The sequence below is a fragment of the Schistocerca gregaria genome, chromosome 6, assembly GCF_023897955.1.
Source record: "Schistocerca gregaria isolate iqSchGreg1 chromosome 6, iqSchGreg1.2, whole genome shotgun sequence".
In the NCBI taxonomy this organism is placed as follows: domain Eukaryota; kingdom Metazoa; phylum Arthropoda; class Insecta; order Orthoptera; family Acrididae; genus Schistocerca; species Schistocerca gregaria.
Window position 1 is genome coordinate 347,480,087 of NC_064925.1, and position 12,622 is coordinate 347,492,708.

Here is a 12,622-nt window from a genome sequence, read left to right on the forward strand (position 1 = left end):
AGAGGGAGAGAGAGAGAGAGAGAGAGAGAGAGAGAGAGAGAGAGAGAGAGAGTGAGGCTCCAGCACCCAGAGACAGTGGCCACATGTGTGTGTGTGTGTGTGTGTGTGTGTGGGTGTGCAAGTTATGCTTGTGTGGATGTGTGTGTGCTTTCTATCTTGGAAGAAGGACTTTGTCTGAAGGCTAAATATTTTAGGAGTCTTGTTGATTATGCCTGTCTGTGACTCAACGCCTCCTTTGTGTGGTGAGTAGCAATCTGTCCTTTCTATATTGTTGCTATTACATCCAGGACTTTCTATTGTTTTAGTTCTCTGAATAAATTTTTACAGGGTTGTTTTCGTGGCAAAGTTTCAAATTATCTAATAACTCTATTTTACCAATTTTTATGTAAGTGTATTTTATGCATTTCCTCATACTAGGATACAATACATTATGTCTGGGCATTTTAATCTAGAGCACATTATGCATAGTGTGTTTGCATTTACATTAGACATTTTTCTGATTAGGAATATAGAAGTACTTGTTTTTGGACAGATTTTATTTATGTGTTTCTCCCATGTCATGTATCTGTTGACGTCACCCAAGAACTTTTAGCAGTCTATGTATTTCATAATTCAGTCTACAAGTTAAAGATATGCCATTTGACTTATTTTGTTTTCTTTGAACTGTATTTAAACTTTTTTTTAAAATTTATGTGTGAAAAGATTATTTGCACTGATGTAAGTGTGTGCATTATTTACATTTTGAGAAATTCTTTCTTCCACATCTTCTCTTGAATCAGGGTTTCTGTGAGAGAAGTATGGAATTTATAACCACTTAGTATGTAAAAATATTCTCTGTCTCAAACAGTTTGGATTTCAACAAGGATTGTCAAGTGAGTGGACTATAAATTTTCTTGTAGCAGCATTATAGATTTTTTTATTAACTGCATTTCATTTCACATTCTATATCAGAATGTTAGACTGTTTCCCAATAGAAATTATCTTATGAATTATTTTGTTCATTGTGAACTTACTTTTAATCAGGATAAGTACAGTGTGGTTATAATTAAACTTTTTCTACTTGAGACGGTGTGGACGAAAAACTATTTAACACTTGAATACACAACTTTATAGGAATGATGTTCAGACTATATGCTGCAGGATTTGTGTTATAAGTAGTATTGGTGTCATGACTTGCCATTATGCATTGCCACATTTATGGAACTCAGACCCCAAGGACCAAGAACATGCTGTGTGAACGATACATGTTACTGTGATCTGCTTTGACAGCATGTGATCCCTGCTCTGTGGCAGAGAGACACTTTGCTCTGTGGCAGAGAGACACTTTGGACTCAACTGTTTTGATGTTAAATGGAGCTCCACCCCACATTGCTCACCACTTGATTATTCCATAACACATTTGGAGAAAACCAAATCATTGGTTAATCATTACAAACTTCATGGCCACCAAGATCACCAGATTTTAATCCTTGTGATTTATGATTGTGGAGTTACCTGCAGGACAGAGTTTATTGACAGGACACTAACATATTTTGGAGTTTGAAGATGAGCCTGGTGTGAGAGGTTACCAACATTCCAGCTGAGATGTTTCGAGCTGCAGTAGAGAAATATTCAGTGCAGTTTCAGGCTGTTGTGGAAGCAGGTGGTCAGCACATTGAGGAACATTTGTAACCAAGATTATGGTACACAATTATCAAATGGTACCCTCTCATGCAGAAATTAAAATGTGTTTCTGTCAATTGTTTATTCATTATTTCTCTTCCACATGTCCTTACAAATGTTTCCATGAAGTTTCATTGTGCTATGATCATTCGATTTTGATGGGGGCTTTCTCAAGTAGCGAAAGTTTAATTATAATGCCTCAGTATCTAGAACAGGAAGCACCTTTATATTTACAAATACTCATAGTGTCCCACATTCTGGAGTTACAATATCTCAGTCAATAAATGTTCCGCCTGGTAAAGGAGTCATAATAAAATAGTACTGCTTCTCACTGTAGGATAATGGCATAGTTTTATTCAGCAAATGATTACAAAACCTGATACATAACATACATACACATTACAAGAAAAAGTGGTCTGTGTACCATTGTGTTCACTGTTTAAGACTCAGATGGCTGCACTGTATAAACAGCTGAAAAGTGCACCAAGTACAAATATTAAAGTATAGCACTGTTTGTGAATATTGGAGAAACAAAAACACAAATAATTTTAATTAATTATTATAACACTCCCAGTTCAATTAATAAATGTTTAGCACTTTCACTGTCTTTTGTCACTAAGATCTCCAGTGTCGGTAACCAAAAGTAATTGTCTTAGTTTCTCAAAGTTGCTTTCAGTGAGTGGCTTGGTGAGAAAATCTGCTTGTTGATCAGTGTAGCTGACACATCCCAGATTGAAGATGTCTAAGTTGAATTTTTTTATTCAAAATGAAACTTCACATATGTGTTTTTTGTTTGCTTGTGCTGCCCTGGGTTTTTGATAAGTCGGATGGCATTTTGATCATCCTTGTACAAGGTAGTACCGGTAGTTATTTCTTTTGACCTCACAATAATTTGCAAAATTGACTAGATCCAAATGATGGCTTTTATAGCTTGACAGGAAATGAGATATTCTACTTCTGTTGCTTCTTCTCTAGATTTCGATACAACCTGACTATCATCAGTGTTAATGGCTGGGATGCTCAAGATACCATTCTTGTTGTTTACAAATCTGCAGGGATCTAATTTGTTGCTACCAGGGCGAAATTTTGTAGCACACTAATTAATCATTGATTCCATAATCTAGACGCATGTTTGAATCAACAGATAATTTTATGCAGCTTGCATACTCCTTTGGAACCATTCTCAAAGCTCTCTGGTTGTTGTACGTACAAGGTAGTTACAATGAAACTTTCATTATTTGAGAAGGCAAATGAAAAACAAGTGATCATAGGTCAATGAAACTTGTGGGAACATTTGTAAAGACACACAGAAGAGAAATAATGAATAAACAATTGAAAAAGAAACACATTTAAATTTCCACATGCGAGGGTAATATTTATCAATTGCATACCTTGTTTACGTTCCAGGTTACAAACATTGCTTAGTGTAAAGACTGTCTGCATCCATGACAGCGTGGAGCCACACTAGAGACACAGTTTCACAATTGTTTGCAGAAACTTGCAAATGGTGGACCATGGAATGTTGAGCTGTCATGACACAGCTCTTGCACTGCTTGAAGCTCACACATTGTGTCCAGCATTCTCAACCATGGCAATAGTAACTTCTTCCACAATTTGTGGTGCAATTGGCCATTGGCCCTTCATAGAAGCAAGTCCCAAATCACCATTAACTCAAACTTCTGAATCCGTTCAACCCCAGTGCAGAAAGAGGATCTCTCCATATTCCTTTAATGCATTGATGCTTGTGAAGAGCAGCAGCACTATTGCTGCTGTTTTGATAAAACAGTTTATGAGTAAAGCCCTGCTCATCTTTTCCAGACAAATGATGACTGTCTGTAGCTGTAATGCACACTGATGCTTATGTTTCAACAGTGCTACTACTCACCAGTTAATGACAAGTCATGACACTAACACTACTAACTATTCAAATCCTGCAATGCAGAGTCTGAACATCATTTCCATAAAGTTGAGTACTCTTATGATAAATAGTTTTCTGTATACATTGGCTCAAGTAGCAAAAGTTTAATTATAACCACTCTGTATGTCACAGTGTCAGTTCCACTGGGAAAAATGATGTTGTAGCATGAAATTGCCTCAAGTCCATGGCTTTTGATATTGTGATAGATAAGGTTATTCTTATAGAGCCATGTCTTACCACTGGACTGAAAGTTTCAGTATAGTCCATGCCATGCTTCTACTGAAATCCTCTAGCAACATGTCAATCTTTAAATCTTTCCACAGTTCCATGTGTTTTCCTCCTCTCTTTTAATCCCACCTGTTGTTGAGTATTTCTAGATTCTAGGGTGTTTCAGTCATGATGAAGTTTCATTAAGGTTAAGTGCATGCATTTCTTGTTGCATGGCCTGTTTCGAATTTTCAGAGTTGTGACAGTCCATTGCATTTTGGCATGGGATGAGTTCATAACATTGTCATATATGCAGAGTTTACATTAAGGATGGCATATCTTATAAACCTTTTGATTTTTGCTCCATCTCATAGCTTCTTTCTATTTGATTTGTGCATTCTGTGAAATCTTCATTGAGATTCTATTTAGTGCAGTTGATTTTAGAATTTGGTTCTCTCTTTCTGCGATTTAATTTTCTATTCTTCTGCCTGATTCAGGCTTTTGTCTTGAGCAGGCTATTCATCCTCAGTGGTCTGAGATATTAGGAGTGATCCATCTTCCATCTGGTCTGTTTTGGGAAATTGACAATTTTTTGTATAAGCTTGTATCTTCTTCCCTAAAATGAATTTTTCTGTTTTTCAAAGTCTGTTCATGGGGAAAGTTTTGGTGTGAAAGTCTTTTATTAAAGATTTTAAAATATCCCTTAGAAATAATATTTGCCTAAACAATGTTGTCTTCACTCAGTGAACTCTTAAACTTTGTGTAGTAGAACTTTTCTTTGCAAACTCCCATTGCAACATCATATTCTCCCTTGAAGAGTTCTCATGTTGTCTTATCAGTTTTGTGTGTTATTCCCCTGTCAAAATCTGCACCAAGTGAGAATAAATTGAACTGGGTCTCTGACACATATACAACAGTGGGCAGATGTTTCTCATGCAATCTTTCTCTGTCAGAGGATAAAATGTTTATTTCACCTTTTCCTTGTTATGGAATGAATCTACCATCACCAACACAGATTGGGACGTCACTTTCAAATGAATTCCAAATAGTATATCACTCAGTTTGTTTACACATGTGATCAGTAACACAAGAATGTAAAAACCATGCATTATATGCTTGCCTGATACTGACAAAAGAAGTTTACTTATTAGGGCATCCCCTCTCAACTTATACTGATTTTGACCTCGATCCTATGACAGGGTTTCTGCACTCTTTTACATAATGACTAGGTTCATCACATTTGAAATGTTTACCTAGCTTTCTCAAATTTTTATCTTAAAAATGAGAGTTAAAGTGATTGTTCCTCTGTTGTTTATCTGCCAGAAACTTCTCCCCCTCAATATCTTCCTGGAGATGTAGGCATTTTCCTTCCATCAATGACATTTAGGTCAAATTTGCTGTGTTTGTTAATCAGGATGTGTTGATTGCAACACTCTCAAAAATGGTTATAGCTCACTGATATTGTCATTAATAGTTTTGTGATTACCACATAATTAAAAATACTTTCACCATGATTCCTGAAGTGATGTACCAGGTCTCCTAACTCTGAAATACTTGTAGCCATGTCACTTGAAACATCTTTGTTTTAAGTTTTACCAGTGTTGGTGGAGTAAATGTATGTTTACAGTGGTTTTCTGTTCCTAAAGTGAACGTTGTTTGGTCCACATAACATGTTCTGAGAAATGTGTATCTCTCCCAGGATGATGTGAGATCCTTTACACTTGAAAGTACTGCTGCAGTGTTCATTTAAAAATAAATTAAAAGAATTTCTAGATGACAACTCCTTCTACTCATTGGCTGAATTTTTAGATATAAATTAAGGGAGGGAAAAAAACTAACTTAAGCATTAGTGTCATGCAATATTTTGTGTAATGTAATATCTTGTACAGACATCTTTCATTAACCTGACACGTTCCACATCATTACGAAGTGTAGTATTCATGATCTATGGAACAAGTATTAATCTAATCTAATCTTCATGTTGTCATTGTGTATTGGGTTAGTTGTTAGGCCTGTGACAACATCCAAAGCACTCATGACACTTAAGGTCATACACACTTGAAATTTACAGGCTGGCCAGATGTGGATGCTTCTGAGCTTTGTTGTTCTTGTAAAGTTGCACTCCATCGTTTTAAGGTTATACTTTCATTTGCTGACAGAGGAAATAACATGCACTACAAGAAAAAGGTAGTCTCTATACCACTGAGTTCACTACATAAGTGTCAAATGGCAGTGCAGTGTGAGCAACTGGAAAGTGCACCAAATATAAATCTATGTCTGCATCAACATCCATAATCTGAAAATTGCTGCTAAGTGCATTACAGAGGATATATCCCATTGCACCTGTTATTAATTGTTTTCCCCCATTCCATTCACATTTGGAGTTTGGATAGAATGACTGTTTAAATTGGTCTGTGTGTGCTATAATTAATCGAATCTTATCATCCAAATCCCTGTGGGAGTGACACAAAGGGGTTTTTGGTATATTACTAGAGCCAGCATTTAAAGCCGGTTCTTGAAACTTTGTAATTGGGCTTTCACAGCTGTCAATGAGTCTCCATCTGAGCTAACTCATTGCACCCTCTCTAACAAAAAAATCCACAATCCAGTCATAAATTTCTCTTGATACTGAGTGTACTTTTGATAATAAGTGTAGGTTTGGTGCTGAGTCAAATGCTTTCAGAAACTGAGAAATACTGCAGCTACCTGAGTGTATTGTTCCATGTATTTCAGGATATCACACAGGAAAAGTGCAAATTGAGTTTCACATGATAGATGTTTTTGGAATTGTTGCTGCATTGCTTGGAGGAGGCCATTGTGTTCAAGGTACCTCATTATGTTTGAGCTCAGAATTTGTTGTAAGTTTCTACAACAACTGATGTCAAAGATAATGGAGTGCAGTTTTATGATCACATCTGCCATTCTTCTTGTAGACAGATATGACCTTTGCTTTCTTACAACTACTGGGCGTAATTTGAAGGGATCTATGATAATAGCCAACAGAGGGACTAACTAAGCTGCAAAGCAGGTATAAGATTTGATAGGGATTTCATCAGACTCTGAGGCTTTGTTTAATTTTATCAATTTCAGCTGTTTCTCAGTGCCACTGGCAATAATATCTGTTTCACTCATCTTTTCAGTGGTTCAATAATTAATTTTAGGCATTACTTCTGGTTTTTATTTGCAAAGGAACATTTGGAAATAGAGTTAAGCATTTCTGCTTTTGCTTTTCTTCTTTCACTTCTGTTCTTATTTCCTGCATGAATGACTGAACACTAACTTTGGTGCCACTAACAGTCTTTACTTGCAATGAGAATTTCTTTAGGTTCTGTGTGGGACTACAATCATTGAAGGCTTCCACATTGCTGTCTGGCAGCCAGACGAGTTTCATTCAGCATCTCTCTATTTACACCCCTATGCTTTGTTTTACACCTATTATGTAATAGTCTCTGTATTTTTAAAAATATTCTTTGAAGTGACTTTACCATTGTATCCCATTATGAACTGTTCTACTGGGTACAAACCAATTCAGTGCAATGTCAAATATTCTTTCAAACTTGTGCCACATTTCCTCTACATACTCCTCTCCTGATCTATAAGTTTCAAGTTTGTGATTGATATACGACAATTTTGCTCCTTTGTCTAGTTTGCTGAACATATAACAATATTATCAGAAGGATAGTTGGCACTCACCATATAGTGGAGATGCTAAATCACAGATAGCACAACAAAAAGACTGTCACAAATAAGCTATCGGCCAACAAGTTCTTGGTCAAAAATAGACAACAGACTCAGACACATACACACACACTCATTCAAACGGAACTCACATGCATATGACCACAGGCTCTGGCAGCTAAAGCCACACTTTAAGCAGCACCAGCAGTACATAATGGGAGAAGCAGCTGTGTGGGGGTAAGGAGGAGTCTGGGGTCGGGAGGGAGAGGGATAGCAGGGTAGGGGTGTGGGATTGTAATGTGCAGGGAGGAGGTGGGGATTGCGTAGGGCAGCTAGGTGGGGTGGGGAGGTTAGACGCTGGGCAGGGGAGAGGTGGGGAGGGGGTAGGGGAAAAGAAGAGAAGTTAAAAGACCAGGTGCATCGGTGGAATAGAGAGCTGTGTACTGCTGGTATGGGAACAGGGAAAGGGGGGGGGGGGGAGATAGCATAATGACTAACGAGAATAATGACTAACGAATGACAGCCTTTGTTAGTCACTGTCCTCACTCATCTAGTCCCTTTCCTGTGTCCACTCCAGCACTAGACAGCTCTCTATTCCACCAATGCACCTAGTCTTTTTATTACTTTTCTCCTTTTCCTCTACCTCTCCCCACCACCTCTCCCCCACTCTCTGTCTAACCACCCTCCTGCACCAAGCTGCCTTATCCTCTCCCCACCTCATTGTTGCTGCATGCTTCCCAGCAGCACATCACCATCTCCCACCCCTACCATGCCATCCCTTCCACTCACCACCCCAGCCTCCTTCTTTCCCCCACTCAGTTGCCACTCGCATTGTGCACTGCTGCTGCTGCTCATAGTTTGGCTTCATCTGCCAAAGAGTGTGGCCATGTGTGTGTGAATTGCATTTGCCTGAGTGTGTGTGGTGTCTGTTGTCTATTTTCGACAAAGACCTTGTTGGCCGAAAGCTTATTTTGTAACAGTCTTTTTGTTGTGCCTATCTGAAACTTAGCACCTCTGCCATATGGTGAGTAGCAACTATCTGTTTCATTATATTGTTGCTAAACATATAAAGCTTTCTACACGTTTTACTTGCCATTTGTGCTTGGAATTCATTGTCACTATTACTGCCTCTTGGTCACTCACTGGTGCTAGTTTTAATGTGGCCACTGTAAAGAGGTGAGGTCTGTTTGTTGCCATTACATCTAACATACTTCCATCATGAGTGAGGTTCCGCACTATATGTTATAGGTAGTTTTCAGAGAAGGCCTTTAGTACTGTTTCACAAAGTGTCTTGCTGAGTCCATCATCCCAGTTGATTGTTGGATGATTAAAATCTACTGTGATGAGAACTTACATACAAGCAAACTGAGGTTCTCTTTAAAGTTTTTAGTTGCATCAAGAGGTGAGTCTGGTGGCTGATAGAAGGATGCAATTATAAATTTATGTCCATGCTTGATACTGAGTCTTGTCCAAACAATCTCACAACAAGCTTCAATTTCTATCTCAGTGAATTTGAGTTTCTTGTCTACTGTGAAAATCCATCACATCCATTTTCCATTCTCCTATCCTTTTGGTATACAGTTGATTTTTTCCAAAAATTTACTGCTTTAAACTCCAGGTTATAACCAGCTTTCTGTAACTAGAGTTATGTGAGCTTCATTGATTTTTAGGAGCACTTCAACCTCTGGCACATTGTTGAGAATACTTTGGCAGTTAACCACTAGTATTTTAATAGACTCGACCTGTGGATTTAATTTCTATGTTTCCTATGACTGTTGTTATCTGGACTGGATGGAGACTCACCTATTCTAAAAAATCTTTGAGTGCGCTCGACACACACCATTAACTAGCTGGGTAGCTGCCTCTGATGTGTAATGCATGCCTGACCCATTTGGAGGACCATACTGTTCTCTGCCCTATGGTGCAAGTCTAGGAAGCTACAGCCAAGCTTGTCACAGAACCTTCACAGTCTATAGTTCAAGCCTTCCACTCAACTCAGAACCAGGTGCCCAGAGTCTATTCTGGGGACAATGCTGCAGATCATGAGCTTCTTTGATAGTATGTGAGCAAGGCAGATATTCTCAACCTTTTTTGCTAGTCACTGGAATGATCCAAGTAAGACCTTGGAACCGAAGTGACAGTAATCATTTATTCCAGTATATGCCACAATCTCAGTTGATTGCACCCTGTTTTATTTATTTATTTGTCATTAGCCAGCATATGTTGAAATAGACACTTTTACATTTTGATTTCTGCATCATATTTAATAGTTTATCAACTTCCTGCTACAAATTTGCTTTATAAGTGTCAAATTGATTTGGTGTAATATTTACAGCAAGTGATGAGTTTGACAATCCATGGGGGTGAGGAGATTTACTGTGTACATTCAAATTCCTTAATATTTATCACTAACAATTTATGATGGTGCTACTCAAAAATGTCATTAGGTAAATCTCTCATTGTTAAACTGCTTCTGTGCTGTGTGTTGAAAACTACTTGGGATCTTGCACAGTCTTGCACAGTCTAGGTTCTTTCATCCCTAGTTTCATGGGAATGATATCTATTCTGTATTTGTAACTTATTTATTTATTTTTATTTTATTTATTTATTTTTTGTGGAAAGAAGGCATTTTTTGATATAAAGGAAGTTGCATTCAAATGTTTGGATCTTTAAAGTGTTTTCGATGTGATTCTTGGCTTGTAACACCTGTAATTGCTTGTATAGCTTACTTTTGCCACATGAATACAGCTTGAGCACCAGGTGTTGCCTCACACTTTTATTGCATATTACAGCTGCAGCTGAAAGAAGGCATAGTAAGAAGGCATTAGTTGTTGTTTGCTAACTAATGTTTTTAATTTGCTTAGCAAAAAGACCACACTAGGTGGTTTGGTACATAACTCTTTCAGTGGCTGCCAGAATAGGCTCTTCAGCATTCTGAGTGAGGCCTCCAGTCCTGCACACTGAGTGCACTTGGTGTTACCTCTCTTCCTTTACTGTCATTTCCATAAGGAGTATCATTATTCACAGTATGTTTGAACTGCAGGTGATTAATAGAACCCTGCCTGTTTGCATCTGCTTCCTTTTGACAAGGGTCGCAGCAGGTTTCCCAACAGGTGAAGTGGAAAGTATAACACTGTTCACAAACATCAAAGAAATAAACAAAACAAAACATTTTTAATGCATTGTTACAGTACTCATTATAACTCATCATATGCTTTTTTTATGATTCCAGGATGCAAATGGTAGATTATGGAAAGTCAACTTGAGCCAAGTCAATGATTTACCAGCTGAGGAGATATTACTTGCCCATGCAGGAGTAGTTGTTGCTATAGCTGCTTCTCCGCACCATTCTCTTCTTGCTTCACTTGACCACAGTGGTCGACTGTTAGTACATGATTACTCTAAAAAGAATCTCGTCGCCCATGCAGAGTTTTCTTCTAATGGAAGCAGTATCAATTGGCTACCATTGTCTGTAAGTCTTCAGTCATGTATATATTCTCAGTGTTAAGTGTTCATGATTTTTGTTTGATTTTAAGTCCTTGTAGTTAGACAAATAATTTCAAATGAAAAGAGTCTTTTAAACTATGGGTGTTTATTATAAATCCTGCTCAAGCAACTATAAAGAAAATCAAACATTGGAAACTCCAGGTAGGAATATCAACAAAGTAGGAAAAGACAGATTACTATTTACCATAAAGATGACACATTAAGTTGCAGACAGGTACAATTAAAAGATACTTATACAAAGCTTTCAGCCACAACCTTCAACAGAAAAATAGAAACACACAATTCATACATACAAGCAACCACACCTCGATCACGAATGTGGCAGCTTGGACCTGAGAGGCCGATGTTGGTGGTTATGTGTATGTAAGGTGTGCTAGCTTGTGTGTATGTGAATTGTTTGTTTCTCTTTTTACATTGAAGACTGTGGCTGAAAGCGTCTTTGTGTAAGTGTCTTTTAATTCTACCAGTCTGCAACTTAATGTGTCATCTTTATGGCAAGTAGCAGTCTATCCTTTCCTATATTGTTAACTGTGAAGGAAACATAACTAGGAAAAATTCACTATAAAAAAATTAAAAAAGTGAATGTAAAAAGCAGAAATTTTATGTGGACTTGGTACTCTAGTATTCTTCAACAATGTGGATAATGTCAGAATTCTTTATTTCATGAATGATGGCAAGCTTACCTGATGAGAACACATTGTTTAAGTACATGTAAAACTTCATGTTTTTTACTTGTCTTGAAATCCATTAAACTAGTCAGTTACCACATGACAGTGTGCCGTTCTTTCTTTTACAGCCCTACATCATACAGATTACAACAGTGAGCCAGCCAATAGGCTGCAAAAATAAACCTGTGATCCTGAAAACATGTGTAATATTTGTTCATAAGATTATAAAACAAAAAAAAAACAGTATTTTCTTCTGATGACACATGCTGTCTATCTGGTAATTAGAATTATAACATGAACTAGAAGCAGGGCACTGAAACTCTTCCGTATGCCTTGCAGCTGCATGGTCATTACTAGTAGAAAAGCTTAGAGAAAAAAAGTCAGAATTTTCTGAGATGACAGTGATAATAATAATAACAATAATAACAATAACTTATTTAATGCAGTGATCAGAATATCATATGCAAGAATAAAATATAACTCTCTGAGTTTTTGAAATACAAATTTAAATCTGGGCAACACTATTTGAAGGACATATGTGAGTGTGAAGGTTTCACGAATATCAGGCTACTGTGGAATATTCTGGCACACTTATTTCTAGGACACCACATAAATATAAGTTGCAATAATTGAGTTTTTGTAAGGACCATGGTTAATTTTGTTCCTATGTCTGTTGTATTTAATCATGACTATAATGACAAAAACATGTGCTGCTCCATACAGTCTGTCATTCCAGTTTACATCTTGCAGATGTGTGTGTGTGTGTAAAATTTAATTCTGTAGATGGAAATACACTACATTATCAAAACATAAATCCATTAGCTGACACAGTGAAACAATACACAGGAGCAGTATAAACAAAGCATGTGAGTTCAAACGAGTTTCAGACTGAAATATGGATTTTTAGACTGGAATAATAGGTTCACTTATCTTAAGAATTGCTACAGTGACTACAGTTTAGCAACCAAGGTTAAGAAGGAAG

General features: G+C 37.3%; 1 protein-coding gene across 1 annotated transcript in view; it reads left to right on the top strand.

The window, feature by feature from the left end:
• The window catches only part of LOC126278877 (cilia- and flagella-associated protein 44-like), a 94,215-nt gene extending 83,205 nt beyond the window's left edge, over positions 1-11,010 (top strand). The window contains exons 8-9 of the mRNA XM_049979151.1: positions 10,698-10,937; positions 11,002-11,010. Coding sequence (XP_049835108.1) covers positions 10,698-10,937; positions 11,002-11,010 — 249 coding nt within the window. The remainder of the gene's footprint in view (positions 1-10,697; positions 10,938-11,001) is intronic.
• The last annotated feature ends 1,612 nt before the right edge of the window (positions 11,011-12,622 follow it).